The sequence below is a fragment of the Poecilia reticulata genome, chromosome 8, assembly GCF_904066995.2.
Source record: "Poecilia reticulata chromosome 8, P_reticulata-male-v2, whole genome shotgun sequence".
Lineage (NCBI taxonomy): Eukaryota > Metazoa > Chordata > Actinopteri > Cyprinodontiformes > Poeciliidae > Poecilia > Poecilia reticulata.
Genome location: NC_088837.1, coordinates 17,504,907 through 17,527,926, shown reverse-complemented (window position 1 = coordinate 17,527,926; position 23,020 = coordinate 17,504,907). Strand labels below are relative to the sequence as shown.

At 41.3% G+C, this 23,020-nt stretch overlaps 2 protein-coding genes across 2 annotated transcripts in view; one reads left to right on the top strand and one right to left on the bottom strand.

Annotated features, from left to right (window-relative positions):
• The window catches only part of xab2 (XPA binding protein 2), a 110,363-nt gene that overhangs the window by 37,991 nt on the left and 49,352 nt on the right, over nucleotides 1-23,020 (bottom strand). The window lies entirely within an intron of this gene.
• On the top strand, nucleotides 9,598-21,427 carry LOC145552582 (myosin heavy chain, fast skeletal muscle-like). The gene is made up of 41 exons (XM_081610101.1): nucleotides 9,598-9,619; nucleotides 9,841-9,889; nucleotides 9,983-10,209; nucleotides 10,332-10,475; nucleotides 10,563-10,719; nucleotides 10,826-10,853; nucleotides 10,943-11,060; nucleotides 11,149-11,241; nucleotides 11,324-11,387; nucleotides 11,491-11,589; nucleotides 11,678-11,781; nucleotides 11,865-12,003; nucleotides 12,100-12,218; nucleotides 12,291-12,440; nucleotides 12,523-12,693; nucleotides 12,801-13,107; nucleotides 14,844-14,917; nucleotides 14,999-15,086; nucleotides 15,190-15,307; nucleotides 15,393-15,516; nucleotides 15,597-15,733; nucleotides 15,832-16,087; nucleotides 16,315-16,557; nucleotides 16,649-16,825; nucleotides 16,923-17,068; nucleotides 17,152-17,242; nucleotides 17,338-17,727; nucleotides 17,815-17,941; nucleotides 18,019-18,137; nucleotides 18,223-18,419; nucleotides 18,502-18,685; nucleotides 18,780-18,945; nucleotides 19,152-19,276; nucleotides 19,390-19,698; nucleotides 19,776-19,979; nucleotides 20,068-20,193; nucleotides 20,282-20,452; nucleotides 20,530-20,634; nucleotides 20,757-20,852; nucleotides 20,971-21,102; nucleotides 21,302-21,427. Exons 3-41 carry the CDS (start codon nucleotides 10,003-10,005, stop codon nucleotides 21,317-21,319), a joined length of 5,823 nt encoding a protein of 1,940 aa, XP_081466227.1. The 5' UTR covers nucleotides 9,598-9,619; nucleotides 9,841-9,889; nucleotides 9,983-10,002; the 3' UTR covers nucleotides 21,320-21,427.

Below are 23,020 nucleotides of genomic sequence, written 5' to 3'. Positions count from 1 at the left end.
AAATTCTAAACATAGTCACAATCTGCTTTTGGCCAAGATTGCGCATTTCAGTATAGGATTCAACAACTGGAGAATATCGTTTTCGCCTATGTTTTATTATTTAAATTTTACTGTACTTGTTCACAGGTTTTCTTCAACAGAGGTCTAAAGTTTGAACACTGGAATTTATATACTTTTTTATTGACTTTACAGAAATTTATGGTTCCATTATGATCTGTATGGACTCAGCCAGTGGACTTAATGTGCTCATCAGCAAAAACTTGAAAGCAAATGGAGCCATTAACCCTTAACCAGGCAGTCCCTGAATAGGGATCAGATGTAATCAGTCATTAAAACAGAACCCACTGCTATTTTTAGAAACCTGATGAGAAGGGCACATTCAAGACCACCTGCACTTCTGTGACTAAAAAGGATTTAACAATGTGTGTCATTTCATTTGCATCACATTACAGAGAGGACCTTCAAGCTCATTTTAATACCAAAATGTTTAAACATAGCACCAATAAGAAAATTAGGGTTTTGCCATTTATGTCTTTGATGTAACAATGGTTCTTATTACATCAAAAGCTATTGATGTAACACTGTCTCTTAAATAATAACTTCTTTATTATTTAAGAGTCTGTTAGGATTCTGTTCAATTGTGTTGTATCTGTAAAGTAATTTGATTTGTCAGTTCAGCAGCATAATTGAGTACGTAGGTAACACCCACAAGAAACTAAATTCTCAATCCCAAAGCCACCTGCGATTGTCCTTGTACCAAAGAGAAAATGCTAAGTCAAAGTCTTATGACAACATGCTGGGACAAACACCAGTTTTTCCCCGACCATTGTTAAAGGAGGGTGCCTCGCCTTGCCAACGAGACCTCTGTACCCTTCAAGAAGATCAACGCATTTAGTTATCATACTTGGTCCATCCGTTCGTCCATTTTCTTCAGCTTATCTTGGGTCGGGTCATGGGGGTAGCAGCGTAAGAAGGGAGGCCCAGACTTCCCTCTCCCCAGCCACTTGTTCCAGCTCCTCCAGGGGAATCCCAAGGCGTTCCCAGGTTAGCCGAGAAACGTAGTCCCTCCAGCATGTCCTGGGTCTTCCCCAAGGCCTGCTCCCGGTGGGACATGCCCGGAACACCTCACCACGGAGGCGTCCAGGAGGCATCCTGACCAGATGCCCAAGTCACCTCAACTGGCTCTTCACGTCGAGAAGGAGCAGTGGCTCTATACTGAGTCCCTCCCAGATGACCGAGCTTCTCACCCTATCTCTAAGGGAGAGCCCAGTCACCCTACGGAGAAAACCAATTTTGACCGAATGTATCCGGGACCTTGTTCTTTTGGTCATGACCCAAAGCTCATGACCATAGATGAGAGTAGGAACGTAGATCGACCGATAAAACGAGAGCTTCGCTTTTTGGCTCAGCTCTCTCTTTACCACGATGGACCGGTACAGCGCCTGCTTAACTGCAGACACTGCGCCAATTTGCCTGTCGATCTCCCGCCCCCTTCTTCCCTCATTCGAAAACAAGATCCCCAGATAATTAAACTACTCCACTTGGGGCAGGACACCCTCCCTGACCGGGAGAAAGCACTCTACCCTTTTCCGGCTCAAGACCATGGCCTCGTATTTGGAGGCACTGATCCCCATCCCGGCCGTTTCTCACTCGGCTGCGAACCGCTCCAGCGAGAGCTGCAGATCACGACCTGATGAAGCCACCAGGACCACATCATCCGCAAAAAAGCAGAAATGCGATCCTAAGGCCACCAAAACGGATCCCCTCAACACCTTGGCTGTGCCTAGAAATTCTGTCCATGAAAGTAATGAACAGAATCGGTGACAAAGGGCAGCCTTAGCGGAGTCCAACTCTCACCAAAAACAAGCCTGACTTAATGCCGGCAATGCGGACCAGATTCTGACACCGGTCGTACAGGGACCTGACAGCCCGTATCAAAGGGCCCGGTACCCCATACTCCCGGAAGATCCCCCAAAGGACTCCCCGAGGGGCACGGTCGAACGCCTTCTCCAAGTCCACAAAACACATGTAGACCAGTTGGGCAAACTCCCACGCATCCTCCAGGACCCTGCTGAGGGTAAAGAGCTGGTCCAGAGTTCCACAGAGAGGATGAAAACCACACTGCTCTTCCTGAATCCGAGCTTCGACTATCTGACAAACCCTCCTCTCCAGGACCCCTGAATAGACATTGCCAGGGAGGCTTAGGAGTGTGACCCCTCTGTAATTGGAGCACACCCTCCGGTCCCCCTTTTTGAACAGGGGGACCACCACCCCAGTCTGCCAATCCAGGGGAACTGCCCCCGATGTCCATGCAATATTGCAGAGTCGCATCAGCCAACACAACCCTACAACATCCAGAGCCTTAAGGAACTCCGGCCGAATATCATCCACCCCTTGGGGCCCTGAAATTGAGGAGTTTTTTTAACCACCTCGGTGACCTCGTCCCCAGAGATTGGAGAGCCTGACCCAGAGTCCCCAGGCTTAGCTTCCTCAATAGAAGGCATGTTGGTGGAATTGAGAAGGTCTTCAAAGTATTCTATCCACCGGCCCACAATGTTTCAAGTCAAGGTCTGCAGCACACCATCCCCACTACAAACAGTGTTGGTGCTGCACTGCTACCACCTCCTGAGACGCCGGATGGTGGACCAGAATCGCCTCAAAGCCGTATGGAAGTCTTTCTCCATGACCTCTCCAAAGCCTGACAGCATCCCTCACCGAAGGTGTCCACCACTGGGTTCGAGGGTTGCCGCCACGACAGGCACCGACAACCTTGCGACCACAGCCCTGATAAGCCACCTCAACAATGGAGGTATGGAACATGGTCCACTCAGACTCATTGTCCCCAACTCCCCCGGAACGTGTTCGAAGTTCTACCGGAGGTGGGAGTTAAAGCTCCGTCTCACAGGAGTCTTTGCCAGACGTTCCCAGCAGACCCTCACAACACGTTTGGGTCTGCCAGGTCTGAACGGCATCCTCCCCCACCACTGGAGCCAACTCACCACCAGGTAGTGGTGGTGACACTCTTCACCCGAGTGTCCAATACATACGACCGCAAATCCGATGAAACAATGACAAAGTCAATAATCGAACTGCAGCCTAGGGTGTCCTGGTGCCAAGTGTATATATGGACACCCTTATGCCTGAACACGATGTTTGTTATGGACAATCCGTAATGAGCACAGAAATATAACAACAGAACACCGCTCGAGTTCAGATTGGGGGTGTCATTCCTCCCAACCATGCCCCTCCAGGTCTCACTGTCATGGCCCAAGTGAGAGTTGAAGTCCCCCAGCAGAATAAGGAAGTCCTCAGGAGGGAACTCCCTTGGGTGGGTGGGTAGCTGAACTGTTCAGCCTGTAAGCACAAACAACAGTCAGAACCCGTCCCCCTACCCGTAGACGGACGGAGGCTACCCTCTCGTTCACCGGGGTAAACCGTAATGTACAGGTGTCGAGATGGGGGGCAACATGTATGCCCACTCCTGCCCTGCACCTCTCACCTTGGCCAACTCCAGAGTGGAAGTATGTCCAGCCCCTCTCAGGGAGACTGGTTCCAGAACCAGAGCCGTGCGTTGAGGTGAGACAGACTACTTCTAGCCGGAACCTCTCAGCCTCACACCAGCTCCTTCCCCACCACAGAGGTGACATTCCACGTCCCAAGAGCCAGCTTCTGCATCAGAGGATCGGACCGCCAGGGCCCCTTCCCTCGGCTACCATCCATCACACAATGCACTTGACCCCTTTGGCCCCTACGACAGGTGATGAGCCCATTGGAAAGGGGACCCATGTCTCCTCTTGGGCTGAGCCCAGCTGGGCTCCATGGGAAAAAGCCCAGCCACCAAGCGCTCGCCAGTGGAGCGCTTGGTAACGAAGTACAAGTACTTCGTTACTTCCCACCAATTTTCGTGTATCTGTAGTTTACTTAAGTAGATTTAATAATGGATACTTTCTACTTTTACTCCACTACATTTTACAGTAAGTATCTGTACTTTCTACTTCACTACATTTCTACAAAACTGTCGCGTTACTTGTTACATCCAAGTCGCATTGCTCTTTTTTTCCGTTAAAATGTGAAGTTCAGGGACTTAAGGTGGCGCCGTAAAATCCGAGCAATAACGTGACTTATGTCTGTTGTCACCCATCGACTCCACCTTTACTCGCACTCGAAGCTCCAGGACATGCACAGTGGTTTCCTCTGAGCGGGAGAATATGTCTGTCTAATGTCAGTAATATAATAGCGCTGCATAAATCGATATGGCGACATGTAAAATCAGCAGAGCTTTGCTTTCACAGAAGGTGGGGACTTCGTCCAACTTTTAGCGTCACTTGGAAGGAAAGCTTAAAGAAAGGTAAGCTCCGTGGACATTTTGCTAGCAAAGCTAGCTGTACAGAGACACATGTTGCATCTGCGATGAAAAAAAGCTGTCACCCATGCCCTGAATTATTGTGTGGAGGTGTTGACTGAGGTGTCAGTCAACAGGTGTCAGCTGGTACCAAAGTGCAATATAGTGGTATGATATTCAGGAACGATCCGATTCTTCTGGACGGATCTTTACTGATTAAATTTATTTCAGCTCTAAGTATTTAATATCTAGTTTTTTATAGGAATGTGGATCTTTCAGATCAATTTGAGAAGCAATTTTGATAGGTAAAAGTAAATTTTTTTGTGTCACGTAGCGCGGGGTACTGGTCTTGACTTGGTCTTGAGTAGGTGGTCTTGACTACAACACTGCTACTGGCTCCTTGGTTGCCTGTCCTCTCCCACCCACCTTCTTTCCATCCCATTTATGTTGGATTTCTTTAAATATAAATGCCACTAGTAGCAAAAAAAAGTGAAGTTCATGTTATGTTAGGACAGGAGACGATGTTTCCATCCCTGAAATTATGATGCATAGAATCACATATCTAAATCTAAACTAAGTTACAGAGTAACCATAATAAAAACATGCTTTATCTGTGGCATTGTTCATTAAAATGGCACATTTCTAATGTATTAAAACTAAATACGATCGGTACACTTAATGATATTAGCGATTAGGTAATCCATTCAGCAAGTACTTTTACTTTTAATACTTAAGTATTTTTAAAAGCCAGTACTTTTTTTACTTTTACTTAAGTACAAATGTTAATGTGGCAGTTTTACTTTTACTTGAGTACATTTTTGTCTGTGTATTTGTACTTCTACTTAAGTAAATTTTTTGAGTACTTTCTCCACCACTGGCGCTCACCAACATGCCACTGGTGCTCACCAACATGAGTGGGACCCCGGCGACCCATGTCCGGGCGAGGGAACACTAAGTCTAACATTCTTGTCTGTCATAAGGGGTCTTCGGGCTGCGCTTAGTCTGGTTCCTCACCCAGGATCTGTCTGCCTTGGGTGACCCTACCAGAGGCATGAAGCCACAGACAGCATAGCACCTGGGATCACTGGCACACTCACACCCCTCCGCCACAATAAGGTGGCGGTCGATGGAGAAGTTCCGTGTTGTTGTAAGTAATTTTAGTAGCCTATCATAATAATGCCAGATCATGTCATAAGCTATTTCTTTCCATATGTGGTCACTCCCCTACTTTCAGCATTCTCTCATTCTAGGTTGAGCATTAAGCTTGGCACCATGGTGTCTGCGCTGAAACTTGATAAAAGTTTTTGTTTTCGTTTCTCGGTGGGACAGTGTTCATGTGGTGGTGGTTTAAACAGAGTCAAAATTAAAAAGCTTGATCCCCACAAGGGCCAAGTTCAATGGCGGAGATTAAAAGCAATCAGTGATAATTGTAATTTGCTGAGATATTTGTGAACAAACAGAGCTCAAACTCAAGATTAAACTCATAGCATCAGATTGGAGCTATGGTAACAAAACAATATAACTATGAAGATGTTCTTTGCACTTTTGCAAAGTAAACTTGCTAGGTCCTTAAAATCTTAAGTTTAAATGTTAAACAATTTTTAATCTTTGCAAACTTAAAAGCATAAAAAGACTCCGCCTACTCTCTTGCAAGTAGCAGCAGAAGTAACTCTCTTAATTCCTGGTACATATGGCTAAGGTACAATTAGACAAAATAGCTTACGTGCTTCAAGTCCTGCCCCTGACACACAGAAAAAAGTCCACTCATCACAAAATAAAAGATTTTGCCTTGGCTTGGCTGTCGAAGGGGAAATACTCTCCCTGTCAGTGTAGCAAGTTGACTTTGTTTTTAATACAAACATTTTCAAAACTCTGCGATGAACTGGTGGTCTGTATAGGGTGTACTCTGCCTCTCGCCCGTTGACATCTGAAGATAGTCACCAGCACCCCTCCCAACCCCAGGGGGATATGGGTGTAAGAAAAAGGATGAATGGATGAATTTTAAACTTTCTGCAAAGTATTTTATTTTCACTTTTACTATTTTTACATACATTTCCTATTTTCTGTTACTAAATAAAAGGTTTCAGGACACTACTTGTTGCACAGGGGCAGTAATTAATGTGGCACACTGCTTCTCGATGTACGAAGCTGCCTTTCTTTCCCTCACAGTTTAGATGAGCCATCTGTGCTGGGAGTTTTCTGCATTGGGAGCTGTATATGTCCACTGATATTTTTTTTTAAATGTATCTTTTACAACAGTGCCCTGGCCAAGACAACAGCGCAAATTGTTATATTTTATAAAATAACAACATATAAATTTAAACTGACAGATAAACCACTAAAAATTGTTATCACTGTAATTCTCAGTAAACAAACAAGTGTTAAAATTCTGGTTCTATGGTTTATGTTAAAATGCTATGTTTATGGGGGCCCCTGAATTTCTGGGGGTGTTCAAGTGGCTGCTGAGTTCATTTATGCCTTTGGTTGCCTCTAAATGTGATCGGCAATATAAAGCCTTTTTAGATCTACTAGTTAAGATTTAACAGAAGGGGGGAAAAATAATATTTATTTTAATTGTGTTTTTTTTTTTTTTGTTTGTTGTTTTCAACAGTATAGTTGTGTAGATATTTCTACATTTACTGTCAACATTTTTAAAACAACAATACGGCGGGCACAGGTGACCTGTCCAGGATATACCCCGCCTCTCGCCTGTTTACCGCTGGAGATAAGCACCAGTACCCCTCCGGAACCCACTACGGACAAGGATGCATGATAATGGATAGATGATGAAAACACTGTGTGCAGCTGGAGGAATGCCTTTTCACCCCAACAAACTAGCTTAGCAAGTTTTCTGTGGGAAATCCTGAAATTATTTCATGCAACACAAAGGTAATCAACTTTAATTTGAGGATTTGTTTTGTATGCTTCTATTGTTTGGTGCAGTCAACAAGCTTGTCTATCTTCCTACATTTTGTATTGGAAGTGCCTAATTACTTAATTTGATAGAACATATTTCTTACAGCTTTTGAACTTAGAAGAATGATTAGTCTGCACCTCACCAAAAAAAGGTGATTTTGAACAGAGCTTCAATAAAAATCTATTTAAAGGCTTGCCATTGTCAAAATATACATGAATAGTGATCTCTAGTTAAGATTTATTCAAGCAAGACATGGAATAATTTTCCTGGTGGAAAACAAAACTGTGTCTAAGTTTTAACAATATAACAAAAACTACAACAACCAGCCAGAATTACACAAATTTTTTAATGAAGCTCATCACAACCAAGTGTCCAAGCACACAACCCACACCAAGCAAGAGACCCAAAGGAGCCAGGTGAGGGAAGACAGAGTCATTGATTTAGTCAATGTGCTACAAGGACGCTGGGTCTCCATGTACTTAAAAAATGGGCCTCCAAGCTGCTCAACTGTGAATCTCCAAAATTCACAAAGACTCCTGAATAGGTGTCTAAACGGAATGAGTAATTTATTTGGAATACGTTTCAAAACAGGGTTGCAGATGCTTGAAAGCTGAAACTGCAACGCTTTCTATCAGTGTTTTTTCCCTTTTGACAAAAATGACTTCCTTCACCTCTCTTTCCACCCATATGTTCTCTCTGTCCAGAACCTGGACATCATTGTCAACAAAGGTGTGATTTGTTCTTGAGGTGCAAACGTACAGCTGAATCTTGCCCCAAGCTGCTGACTCTTCTGTGTTGTACCATGTGTTGCTGAAGTTATTTGGTTTCACTAATGTAGAAGACAGTAAAAATGTTGTTGCAATGGACAGAATAAACAACCTCACTGCTGACTCCGCTGTTGACTATATGATGCTTTTTAATGTTTTAACAATGTAAAGTACATTTAATTGCCATGTTCAAAGCACTTGAACACGGCAGTTTTGTTTAGCAGAAATGTGCCACACAAAAAAACTTGATTGGATGACTATCTGTGTTCAAACATCTTCAAGAAAAATGTATCAAATATCTGGTTGTTCTTGATTAAAGCCTGTTGTAGAAGACATGACTCAGATGACTGGGAATATACACAAGCACATATGACACTGTCCCTGTGGAAGAGAGTCAATGGGTTGTTAAAGAACATCTCAGAAACAAGCAAATGAGATTTACCTTAAAGGTGACTAAGCGGTTGACAGACAAAAAAAGAAGCTAATGCTCTAAAAGAACTTTAGGTTATTTTTAGAACATTATCTGAAAATAATCTAACACAATAAATTACATTTTAGATTATAAATCTCTGTAAACCTAGGGTTTGGTGCTAACAACATATCTAAATGTGCACTATAAATATATCTTCTTCCCTATGCCAAACACGAATCATTGCTCCGTGCGTACGAATCATTGCTCCGTGCCTAAGCTCAATTTATTTTTGACCATGGTAATATTATCATCATATACTGCAATAGAACAAATTATGAGCCAGGTCTTGCAGAATTTCAAACATGAACCTCATCGTGGTTACAATCCAAGATTATTTTTAGCATTAAGAAAATACCCAATATTTTACTTCCTAAATTAAGTACTCTCCATATATGTATATATTTTTATCTCCCTTAAACCATGGTCATTAATGATATTTATGAGAACCATTTTTTTCTGGTGTTAAATGACCTTAGCTGGCTTTATTTCAAAGTCCATTCCAAGAAGATTTACAACACCTATCCAGTTCAAACGGAAAGTCCATTAATTAACATTCTATTTTGGATGCCTGAGGCATTTCAGTCCTTCAGAGAAACCTTGTAAATTTGATATAAAAATGTACAAGGTTCACATATGTTACCTCTAAACCTAGTCTAAACACAGTAAGTACATTCTTGCAATTTACCAGGAGGTAAACTGTAAACATGACCAATACCTTTTTTAAACAGGGTCAAGATAAAAATTTTGTTAAGGGGGCTAAGCTGTTAATTTAGTAATACATAAATCAATTATGGCAGAAGCGTCACAATTTTCTTTTAAATGAATTAAGTTTAAAAAATTTGCTAGCGTATAGAACATCAAATATTATACAATCCACATGTAATACTGATGTAGTTTTAATTAATTATTTATTTAATTAAAACTAATCTAGACTACCCATTTGCTGTGGGATCTTGAAATATGAAACAATCGTTTATTTCGGACAGCATCAACCTCAAGTAATGAGGTGTCAAACATTCATGACCAAACTGAGCAGGGAACATATGCTGAGGAGGCTGGGCTGTTGTATATAAAAGCAGAAGCCCAAGACATTTGCTCTAACTGGCAGGCATCTAAGACAGGTGAGTGTAGTACAATTTTTCCATATATTTTTTTATGATACAATTTAACAGCATACCACTTAATTTATGTAAAACATTCTTTACTGATTACTTTTGAGTTAAAATCTATGAACACATATAGTTTCTGTACTGGACAATTATACGCCCAAAACACTACATTATCTTACATAGTTATAAAATCTTTACAAAACCTGTGCCCAACTATGTTTTTTACTTTGTAGCACCTTGGCACCTCAGGACACTGAAGTATTTCTGTTTGCATCAGCTAAGGTAATTTTTCAGGAGGCAGTTATAAATTTATATTGATGTAATTTTGTTTTGTCTTTACTGTGTGGCTATATTAAAAACGTTTCATATGTTTAGGCTCCACTAATAGTGCAACCATGAGCACAGATGCGGAGATGGAGGCCTATGGCCCAGCGGCCATTTACCTCCGGAAGCCAGAAAGGGAGAGGATTGAGGCTCAGACCGCTCCATTTGATGCTAAAACAGCTTACTTCGTGGCGGATGCTGATGAAATGTATCTCAAGTGCAAAGTTGTAAAGAGGGAGGGTGGCCAAGCCACTGTTGAAACACTGGAATCGAAAAAGGTAAATCTTCTTGTTAATCATATTATTGAAAAAAACTTACAAACTCCACATAAAATAAAAACACTGCATTAATTGAATGAAATCATTTGGGGAAAAAAACATCATTTGTGTTTTTTCAATAGACTGTAACAGTCAAAGAGGATGACATCCACCCCAGAAATCCTCCAAAGTTTGACAAAATTGAGGACATGGCCATGATGACCCACCTCAACGAGCCTTGTGTGTTGTATAACCTCAAAGAGCGTTATGCATCCTGGATGATCTACGTGAGTTCTCAGCTGCATTTCAAAGAACTTAAAAGGAGTAATCATATTAAAATGGCTAAATATAGATTATGTCTTCTTCTGTAACAGACCTACTCCGGGTTGTTCTGTGTGGTCGTGAATCCCTACAAGTGGCTGCCTGTGTATGATGCTATTGTTGTAGCAGGATACAGAGGTAAGAAGAGGATTGAGGCTCCACCCCACATCTTCTCCATCTCTGACAATGCCTATCAGTTCATGCTCACAGGTAAGATCAAAGACACAAGTGTTTTTAAAGGAAAAAAAATAAGAGAACATATGTGCACTGGCATGAAATTAATGAGGCTATTAAAGTATTATGGTGTGGATTGCAGATCGTGAGAACCAGTCTGTCCTGATTACGTAAGTGTTGCACAAGCTCAATTGAAACATGTTTTACAAAACATACAAAAATTAAGGTGATAAGTCAAAATGTGTCTTTTGTACCTCAGCGGAGAATCCGGTGCTGGCAAGACTGTCAACACCAAGCGTGTCATTCAGTACTTTGCAACAATTGCAGCTCTTGGTGGCAAAAAGGACCAAGCGCCGGCAGGTGCTGGAAAAATCCAGGTGATTTATTTGTTTTAAGAAGAAACCGGTCTCCACTGTGTGTACTTATGTACATACAGCAAAAATATTCACAACTGTCAATGTGCAGGGCTCCCTTGAGGACCAAATTGTTGCTGCTAACCCTCTGCTAGAGGCTTATGGTAATGCCAAGACTGTGAGGAATGACAACTCTTCCCGTTTTGTAAGTTAAGACAATGCTTAAATGTTCATTGATACTTAATGCTTGATTTTAGAATATAACACTTGCTATTAATTTTGCTTAGGGTAAATTCATCAGGATCCACTTTGGTACAAGTGGAAAGCTGGCCTCAGCTGATATTGAAACATGTAAGTAAAACATATGATGTAATCAGTATTATCTATTATTAATTGATAATCTGTACCATGATTTCCATATCAAAGTGCTTACTTATATTTATGTAATTCTTAGATCTGCTGGAGAAGTCCCGTGTAACCTTCCAGCTGTCTGCTGAGAGGAGCTACCATATCTTCTATCAGCTTATGACAGCCCACAAACCTGAGCTCATTGGTAAATTATCAAATACTTGAAATTTGAATGTAGAAAATTGCAACTTAAAACTCAAAGAAGCTACAATGATTTGTTTCTATTGTTTCAGATGCTCTGCTGATCACCACCAACCCCTATGACTTCCCAATGATCAGCCAGGGTGAAATCACTGTCAAGAGTATCAATGATATTGAAGAGTTTATCGCTACAGATGTAAAAGAATATTTGAGTATTTTAAAAAAGAATTTTCTTAAAACATGTGTTTAGTGAACTTAAAACTTTCTTTCTCTACACAGACTGCTATTGATATCTTGGGCTTCACTGCTGATGAAAAGTTCAACATCTACAAGCTCACTGGTGCTGTGATGCATCATGGCAACATGAAGTTCAAGCAAAAGCAGCGTGAGGAGCAGGCTGAACCAGATGGCACTGAGGGTAATTTATAAAATATCACCATTCCCATCCTGTACAGAGAAAAAAGTATAAAATTACATTATTTTTTTAACCATGTGTTTTGTTTCTTTCCAAAAGTGGCTGATAAAATTGCCTACCTCTTTGGTCTGAACTCAGCTGATATGCTGAAGGCTCTGTGCTACCCAAGAGTCAAAGTCGGAAATGAGATGGTCACCAAAGGTCAGACTGTCCCACAGGTAATTTAAACCAGCTGTGATTCTAAGCGGTTTGTTTGTTAACTATGTAAAGCTGACAATTTTCACTTCTAGGTGAACAACGCTGTCAGTGCTCTGTGCAAGTCTGTCTATGAGAAAATGTTCTTGTGGATGGTCATCCGTATCAATGAGATGCTGGACACAAAGCAGGCGAGAGCCTTCTTCATTGGAGTCTTGGACATTGCTGGCTTTGAGATCTTCGATGTGAGTAATGAAAAACATCAAAAATTCATGTAAAAACCATTTTTGATTTCATAGGAAGATAAACAACTATCAATAATTACAGTTCAACAGCTTGGAGCAGCTCTGCATCAACTTCACCAATGAGAAACTGCAGCAGTTCTTCAATCACACCATGTTTGTCCTGGAGCAAGAGGAGTACAAGAAGGAAGGCATTGATTGGGAGTTCATTGACTTCGGTATGGACTTGGCTGCCTGCATTGAGCTTATTGAGAAGGTGAGTTGCTGTATCACTCAGCTTAAACCAATAATGTCCAATTTTTTTATATATATGAAACGTCATTTTAAATTTGAGTTGTAATTTAACTTGGTAATTATTCACAGCCATTGGGCATCTTCTCCATCCTTGAAGAGGAGTGCATGTTCCCTAAAGCCTCTGATACAACTTTCAAGAACAAGCTGATTGATCAGCATCTTGGCAAGAACAGGGCCTTTGAGAAACCCAAGCCTGGAAAGGGCAAAGCTGAGGCTCACTTCTCCCTGGTTCACTATGCTGGTACAGTGGACTACAACATTACTGGCTGGTTGGATAAGAACAAGGACCCACTGAATGATTCAGTGGTTCAGCTCTACCAGAAGTCTGGAAACAAGTTGCTGTGCTTCCTGTATGCAGCTCATGCTTCAGCTGAGGGTATGTGTCAGTAAAACAGATAACCCTCATTTAAGTAGATTAATCAGCCACGTGAGAATTAGGGTTGTATAAATAAATCGATTCGGGGATATATATCGATATTTTACGCCCTAGGAAAGTATCGATTTCTAATCCGCGAGTATTGATCCATTAAACCATAAGGGTCCATAGCTCTTTTTAACGTCTAGTTTGTTACGGTGTAGCAGCAAGACTCCGCCTCCCTCAGTCTCACTTTCAACTTGAGCTTAAAGTGCACATTATAAACTACACACCAGTTTTTAAATGTTGTTTATAGGCCAAGTATAACCGTAGTCATGCTAAAATTAGTAAACCATATTTTTCCGAATGACAAAGAAATGTCAAAAGCGCCGCCATTCCCCGGATTTTCCGATTATGTGAGAGGGAATGAGCTTCCAAACATACAAAACATTAGATTCCTGTGTTTTTGGAAATGTAAAATCTTCAATAAATAACAATGTGCTGTATTTTGTTGCTGAGAAACGAAGTAAAGTTGCGCAAGTAACCGTGAAAGAGAAGCGGAAAGGAGTAGCGGCGAGAACGGGGCAGCTGCAAAAGCAGTGAGATCGCGAAATGGTAGCATTCACTTCGTAATTAGTATTTAGCTTAGCGGTTGCTGTTCTGTATATAAAGGATTACCTGAAGAATGAACATGGGTTGATAACATCCGAAGCGGGCGCGCAGCAGCAGCGGCGCTGTGTTTTGAGCAGGAAGACGAAGAGGGGAAAAACCCGCAGCCGCAATCCGCGGCGCAGTGAGGATTTCCATGATAACAATGGCTGATCGATCATTCGTATTAGCAACAGACAAAGAGTATCAGAGACTGAGAGAACTATGAGATCCTGGTAGTCTGAGAGTCAGCTACTCAGAGATCCAAGCAGGGGAATAGCGGCGCTGCGTAGCTGCAGGAAGTCGATCACTACGGGGTGAGGCGGAGCCACTACTTTAGCAGTTAGAAGAAAGCAGCTTACAGCCACGACTAACTCCGGGAGCCAAGGTAGAAAAGCCTTTTTCCCCATAGTCCAAAAGACTGCATTTGTGGCTGCATTTTTACTCCAAAATGCAGCCACAGTGTCCAAAAGAAAAAACGTAAGTGCAATCATTTGCATATTAAGAGTCTACAGAGGCTGATAATCACCCCACTCTGCTCCTGGATTACCGTTTAAACTTTTGAGTTTTATGTCAAGTCCACATGAGTTAAAAAACAGAAACTAATTCTCTCACTGCATCTTTGATTCATTTTGTCCAGCTGCAGACTGTTAGACTGTCCAATCAGAGTCAGGTATTGTGTAGTTGGTGCTTTTAATCAGTTTTCAGTTAACTAAATTCAAGTCTATGGAACACAAAATGTCACTAAAATCACTCTGTCCTTCTAAAATCTTTCAGAAAATCGTAAAAATGCCCTGAATCGTAGCAAATTATATCATTCAACAAATATTGTTATACATATCGTATCTTAACCAGAATATTGTATGTCGTATTGTATCGTGAAATTATTGTATCGCTACACCCCTAGTGAGAGTAATTCTGAATTTAGAGTGGTCTAGAAAAATTCCAACACTCATTTTGTTGGAGCTTTTTGTTCAGTGAAACCTCAATTGTACAAATATAGAATGAGTTTTTAACATATCGAGAATGAATGTGATTAAATCATGTTGTAAAGAGAGCTTAGAAAGAGTAATGTTTTACTACCATTGTTTTCACTGTCATAATTTCAGCTGAGGCTGCTGGTGGCAAGAAGGGTGGCAAGAAGAAGGGTGGTTCCTTCCAGACTGTGTCTGCTCTTTTCAGGGTATGGACATTTTTTTTGAGAACTATGAAGGGTAATGGTTTAAAATTATCTATGGAATAATTTTATGATGCTAATCTACAGGAGAACTTGGGCAAGCTGATGACCAACTTGAGGAGCACTCATCCTCACTTTGTGCGTTGCCTGATTCCCAATGAGTCAAAGACCCCAGGTAAGAAGCTCAGTTGTAGAAATTTGACATTAAGAAATTTTACATTATATTATTTGGAAACACTGTTGAATTATTCTTTACTAAATATATTACCAACCCTCAGGTCTTATGGAGAACTTCTTGGTCATCCACCAGCTGAGGTGTAACGGTGTGCTGGAGGGCATCAGAATCTGCAGAAAGGGCTTCCCCAGCAGAATCCTCTACGGTGACTTCAAGCAGAGGTGGCTGCTGTTGTCTTTCTGAATGTAAACACATGTTTTCAGATGTGAAGATGGAAAAAGGCAACATCCACATTTTCTCTCATAGATACAAAGTATTGAATGCCAGTGTTATCCCTGAGGGACAGTTTATTGACAACAAGAAGGCTTCCGAGAAGCTGCTGGGCTCCATTGATGTGGACCACACTCAGTACAAGTTTGGACACACTAAGGTATGTTGGAAAAATACATTAATGACATTGCTGGGAACAATTCCTTAGTGTCTTATCTTGCAACGTTTTTGCTATAATAGGTGTTCTTCAAAGCTGGTCTTCTGGGTACTCTTGAGGAGATGAGAGATGAGAAACTGGCTTCATTGGTTACCATGACTCAGGCTCTCTGCAGAGGATATGTCATGAGGAAGGTGTTTGTGAAGATGATGGAGAGGAGGTAGGATTACTTCTAATTATGCAGGAGATTATCTTGATATACTTATGTCTCTAAGGTGAAGAAAACATTTATCTTTAATTGTTGGGCTTTTCTCTCAGAGAGTCGATCTACACCATCCAATACAACATCCGTTCCTTCATGAATGTGAAGAACTGGCCATGGATGAACCTCTATTTCAAGATCAAGCCTCTGCTGAAGAGTGCTGAGACTGAGAAGGAGTTGCAGAATATGAAGGAGAACTATGAAAAGATGAAGACAGACCTGGCTGCTGCTTTGGCAAAGAAGAAGGAACTGGAGGAGAAAATGGTCTCTATGCTCCAGGAGAAGAATGACTTGCAGCTTCAAGTGGCTGCTGTAAGTAGTCAGATTTCTTTTATTCATGTGTGATTATTAAACCATATACTTCCCATGTTCAACTCTGTACTTAACACAAGAGTGGGGTTATGTTTTGAGACTGAGGCTGTAAACACTAGATTTGTGGCAACAATGACCAAACATCGTTCAATCATGGATTCTATTATTAAAGAACTATTTATATAAAAGGAGTACATTAACATTATTTTGCTCATCCTCAATCATAGGAAGTTGAAAATCTCTCAGATGCTGAGGAAAGGTGTGAAGGGCTGATTAAGAGCAAGATCCAGCTTGAGGCCAAACTCAAGGAGACAACCGAGAGACTGGAGGATGAAGAAGAAATCAACGCTGAGCTCACTGCCAAGAAGAGGAAGCTGGAGGATGAATGCTCTGAGCTGAAGAAGGACATTGATGACTTAGAGCTCACCTTGGCTAAAGTGGAGAAGGAGAAACATGCCACTGAAAACAAGGTTCACATCACAGAGACACCACTATCAGAATAAAATACAGTAATCTTCAAGAAAATACTTCAATTAAAATTGGGCATTTCAACACCTTTAGGTGAAAAACCTGACAGAGGAGATGGCAACTCAGGATGAGGCCATTGCCAAGCTCACCAAGGAGAAGAAAGCCCTCCAAGAGGCTCATCAGCAAACACTGGATGATCTCCAGGCAGAGGAAGACAAAGTCAACACTCTGACCAAAGCCAAGACAAAGCTGGAACAGCAAGTGGACGATGTAAGAAAACAGTTTATTTGTCTTCCTCATTGGGCATTAACCTAATGATGTAGTCTTTTACTGATTACCGTGTTTGAATGTACCTATTATACAATAGCTTGAGGGCTCATTGGAGCAAGAGAAGAAGCTCCGTATGGACCTTGAGAGAGCCAAGAGAAAGCTTGAAGGAGATCTAAAACTGGCACAGGAATCCATTATGGACCTGGAGAATGACAAGCAGCAGTCTGATGAAAAGATCAAGAAGTGAGAGCAGACTATCTTTATTTTTCAACATGTGTTAGTGTCATGTCAGATAATTCAGTTCAACTCTGTTTTTTGAAATCCAGGAAGGACTTTGAAATCAGCCAGCTTCTCAGCAAGATTGAGGATGAACAGTCCCTTGGAGCTCAGCTTCAAAAGAAGATCAAGGAACTTCAGGTAAAACTGTTTAACCTTAATTGCCACTGGCTGAATTTTTTTCAGTGATTCGCAGAGTGATCTTGAGTGATTGCTTCAATGCATTCGAATTTTAGGCTCGCATTGAGGAGCTGGAAGAGGAGATTGAGGCAGAGAGGGCTGCTAGAGCTAAGGTAGAGAAGCAGAGAGCTGACCTGTCCAGGGAGCTTGAGGAGATCAGCGAGAGGCTTGAGGAGGCTGGTGGAGCCACAGCTGCTCAGATTGAGATGAACAAGAAGCGTGAGGCTGAGTTCCAGAAGCTGCGCCGTGACCTTGAAGAGTCCACCTTGCAGCATGAAGCCACCGCAGCAGCTCTCCGCAAGAAGCAGGCCGACAGCGTTGCTGAGCTGGGAGAGCAGATCGACAACCTGCAGCGCGTCAAGCAGAAGCTGGAGAAGGAGAAGAGTGAGTACAAGATGGAGATTGATGACCTGTCCAGCAACATGGAGGCTGTTGCCAAAGCCAAGGTGAGTGCATAGTATATGTTTTACAATGATCAGACACACAAATTGTAGTTCATAAGTACCTTTTACAATGTCTTCTAATGGTTTCAGGGCAACTTGGAGAAAATGTGCAGAACTCTTGAGGACCAACTTAGTGAAATCAAAGCTAAAAATGATGAGAATGTCCGCCAGCTGAATGACATTAATGCACAGAAAGCAAGACTCCAGACTGAGAATGGTAATTCGCCTGACCTTAAACCAGTGTTCTATATTGATTAAAATCTTTCAGAAATAATGAATTTTTGACTTTTACAGGTGAGTTTGGTCGTCAGCTTGAGGAGAAAGAGGCTCTTGTTTCTCAACTGACAAGAGGCAAGCAGGCTTTCACTCAGCAGATAGAGGAGCTCAAGAGACACATTGAGGAGGAAGTGAAGGTAGAAAAGTCTGTTTATATTTTCTTCTGCCATGTATGATGAGGTCAATAGACAAATAATTGCATACTCAACTTGTTTTTTCCAGGCCAAGAATGCCCTGGCCCATGCTGTTCAGTCAGCCCGCCATGACTGTGATCTGCTCAGAGAGCAGTTTGAGGAGGAGCAGGAGGCCAAGGCTGAACTGCAGAGAGGCATGTCTAAGGCCAACAGTGAGGTGGCTCAGTGGAGATCCAAATATGAGACTGATGCCATCCAGCGCACTGAGGAGCTGGAAGAGGCCAAGTGAGTCATAATGAATGTCTCAGTTGAACTATGTGTAATTTTTATTTAGTGTGTCAACAAATTAAACGTCTCTGCACTACAGGAAAAAGCTTGCCCAGCGCTTGCAGGAGGCTGAAGAATCCATTGAGGCTGTGAACTCCAAGTGTGCCTCTTTGGAGAAGACCAAGCAGAGGCTCCAAGGTGAGGTCGAAGACCTCATGATTGATGTGGAGAGAGCTAATTCTCTGGCTGCCAACCTTGACAAAAAGCAGAGGAACTTTGACAAGGTACAGATCTTGAACCTAGAATTATCTTTACCCAAGGGAAGACATTGTACTTAAGATTGTTCTTAAATCAATTGCTCTATCCATACAAATATAGGTTCTTGCTGAGTGGAAGCAGAAGTATGAGGAGAGCCAGGCTGAGCTGGAAGGAGCCCAAAAGGAGGCCCGCTCCCTGAGCACTGAGCTGTTCAAGATGAAGAACTCCTATGAAGAGGCTCTGGACCAACTGGAGACCATGAAGAGAGAGAACAAAAATCTGCAGCGTACGTAATTCCTGATTAAGCAAGGACTTGAGCAACTCCAAAATTACTGAGACACAGATCCTTTTTATGATTCAGCCTCCATTAGCTTAATCAATTCTCTATTGATAAAGCTAATGGAGAATGATTAATTCTGAAATTTCTTAAAAGTTTATATTTGGCAGATTTCTACTACATATCTTCATTTATTTATTTACTTTTCACTGCAGAGGAGATCTCAGATCTGACTGAACAGATCGGTGAAACTGGTAAGAGCATCCATGAGCTGGAGAAGGCTAAAAAGACTGTGGAGACTGAGAAGTCTGAAATTCAGGCTGCACTGGAAGAAGCCGAGGTAAAACATTTTTCATCAAATGAACAACAATTTATAAAATACATCTACATATGCATACTCTCATACCTTTAGATGTCTGTCATCTAACCTTGTTGTATACCTGACCTTTCAAGGGCACCCTGGAGCATGAAGAGTCTAAGATTCTCCGTGTCCAGCTTGAGCTCAACCAGGTCAAGAGTGAGATTGACAGGAAGCTGGCAGAGAAGGATGAAGAAATGGAGCAGATCAAGAGAAACAGCCAGAGGGTGATTGACTCCATGCAGAGCACTCTTGATTCTGAGGTCAGGAGCAGGAATGATGCCCTGAGAGTCAAGAAGAAGATGGAGGGAGACCTGAACGAGATGGAGATCCAGCTGAGCCACGCCAACAGACAGGCTGCCGAGGCCCAGAAACAACTGAGGAATGTCCAGGGACAACTCAAGGTGAGTTTGTTATTAAACAAAAATTAAAGACTTTTAGAGGGAAACCATTCTGACAACCAAATTTATATTGCTATTAGGATGCCCAACTGCACCTTGATGATGCTGTCAGAGGTCAGGAGGACATGAAGGAGCAGGTGGCCATGGTGGAGCGCAGGAACGGTCTGATGGTAGCTGAGATTGAGGAGCTGAGAGCTGCTCTGGAGCAGACAGAGCGATCACGTAAAGTGGCCGAGCAGGAGTTGGTTGATGCCAGTGAGCGTGTTGGACTGCTGCACTCTCAGGTTGGGTTTTAGTTATTCACAAGAAACCAGGCCTTTCCAGATCAAGAGATCCCCACATCTAGAAGGTATCATTCTGATTCATTTTCAGAACACCAGCCTTCTGAACACCAAGAAGAAGTTGGAAAGTGATCTGGTCCAGGTTCAGGGTGAGGTGGACGATGCAGTTCAGGAAGCCAGAAACGCTGAGGACAAGGCCAAAAAGGCTATCACTGATGTCAGTCTAAATATCAAAAATGATCTAATTGCAACCCGTTTGTATTAAATGGTTGTAACCCGAAACCGGTGACAAACCATTTCTTCAGGCTGCTATGATGGCTGAGGAGCTGAAGAAGGAGCAGGACACCAGCGCTCACCTGGAGAGGATGAAGAAGAACCTCGAGGTTACAGTCAAGGACCTGCAGCACCGTCTGGATGAGGCTGAGAACCTCGCCATGAAGGGTGGCAAGAAGCAGCTCCAGAAATTGGAGCAGAGGGTATGAAAATGTTTTTGCTGTAAATTCACGTGGTGTAAATAAGTTGTATTGATATTAAATTGTTTCCTTTTAAACAGGTCCGAGAACTGGAGACTGAAGTTGAAGGTGAGCAGAGACGCGGAGCCGATGCTGTTAAAGGAGTCCGCAAATATGAGAGGAGAGTTAAGGAGCTGACCTACCAGGTAACTATTCTATTCTGTGTTTTCAAAGCACTTATTAAGTACCTCTAAAACCAAATAATATTATTATTTCACTCTGTATTATTTAGAATACGTCTTGACAAACCTTTTGTTAATGTATGTAGACCGAGGAAGACAAAAAGAATCTTGCAAGACTTCAGGATTTGGTGGACAAGTTGCAGCTCAAAGTGAAGGCCTACAAGAGACAGGCCGAGGAGGCGGTAAGTGAAATGACTGATTGTCTGCCACCAAACAATGCCCCCTTTAAGTTAGCACATTACCAAGCTTTAATTTGGCATTCTGTGTAAACTAAAATAATTGGTATCTCAAAACTTTCAGGAAGAACAAGCCAACACCCACATGTCCAGGCTCAGGAAAGTCCAGCATGAGATGGAGGAGGCTCAGGAGCGTGCTGACATCGCTGAGTCTCAGGTCAACAAGCTCAGAGCCAAGAGCCGTGATACTGGAAAGGTGAGATCACATATCAAACAAATGATACCATAAGCGCAAGCTCTTTGACTATATTGTTTTATCATACACTTTGTAATTTAATGAATATTTGCAAAGCTATTTTATTTGATAAATATTTATCTTGCTTTCTTCTGAGAGAAAACTGTCTACCTTAATTCTGGCATCTTATACTGATTCTTTTTTTCTTCTTTTTTTCTAGTCTGACAGCGCTGAGTAAGAGACACTCCATTTTGGAACATTATAACGCGGTTCATATAATATGAACTAGCTATAAAATGTCATCATATAATGTACTATTTCAATAAATAATATCTTTAAAATGTAATACCATTCAATGGTTTTGTTTCACTTTCTTGAAGTATAACTTTAGAACCACTTAAAAAAATCTGTCCTTCTCTATGGATAAGTGACTAACTTATCCATAAAGAAGGACAGATTTTTTTCTCCATTGTGTTTACTCAACATAGAAGAGTTCTTTTAAAACCAGCTTTCTTTTGTTTTCTAAAGTAAGAATGATTTTTATCTCCAGAGAAAGACAAAAGTCAGATTTTGATCAAACAACTAACTTTGAATAACGTTAGAGTGGTGTCAGTTTTCCCACCAACAAAAAAAATAATGTCCACCGAGGGTTATTTTCAAAATAACCCTCGGTGTTAGCCTTAACAATAGCCTTGCAATTGTTAAGGCTAAATGACCTTAACAATTGCAATACTTTTATGTAAACCCCTGTTCAAAACCAGAGGCTAAAAGACTTGATGGAAAAATTTATTATACTCCACACTACAAAGTAGAAAGCACAAGGCCAGCTTTATAACTTTGTATTTGGTTAAATATTATAAAATAACAAAAGCAAAGCGACATCTGTGTTATAAATAAAAGGACAAGTGAAGCATTTTCTTTAACAGTATTTTAATACATTCATAAAAAAAAGTTTCATTACAACACTAAAGGAATTTCTTAAGTCATGCATTATGGCAACCTTGATTTTCTGGCAAGCTATAAAATTATCATTTTAAGAGGAATATAAACCTGATAAAGAAATATACATACTCTAAAACTGCCATGAATAAGATAAAACTGGAGCTAGAATATTTTTAGGGACACATTTAAAAGCAGTTCTGTGTTTTGCATCACGTGAACTTAGGCAACTGCACGGACTGCAACAAGGAATATATCAACTTTTTAAAGGAAAATTTTTTATTAAACGTTAATGGGATCATCCTCAATTTTTTATTTTTTTTAAAAGTTTAGTTTTCTTTGAGCTTCTACATCTTAGCAGAAAGACATTTAACACTGTTTCATTAAATTATGTGTGCAGTTTTAGATCTATTGTGAAGCAATACTCTTCCAAGAAGAATTTACATCGAAACAAGAGCAAATCCAATTTTAAAATATGTAAAGGCTTCTTCAAACACTTACTGTATCAGGAAGATATTTTATATTCACTTGCTACACTGTATCCCTTCATTTACTACATAGTAAAACTGAACATGTAGCTGTGGTTAAAACAGATGCCTCAAGTCAGTGAGAAAATCAGTCAACGTTCATTTGGTCCGACTTATAAGTACTCAAAATGCCTCTGTCATCTGTTTTGCACCCTGACACACGAGGCAACACTAGCAGATGCCGTCCTATTTTGGTTTGTGCTGCTCTAGCTTATACCCTGAAAATGTGAGCAGTCATCAAATAATTTGGACAGGCGGTCTACAAAATATATTTCCCCCACAGCACCCCTCTTTCCCATGCTAGGCAGACATTTAGTGATGGATGTGTTTCTAATTTTGTGAATAGCTAACCATGAACTGAAAGTAATTAAGATAAAAATTCTATGTACTGCTTAGCTTACATACATTTAAGATCTGAAACTTTGCATTGCTAATGTTAATAATAGTAAAACAACCTTAAATGTAATAAACAT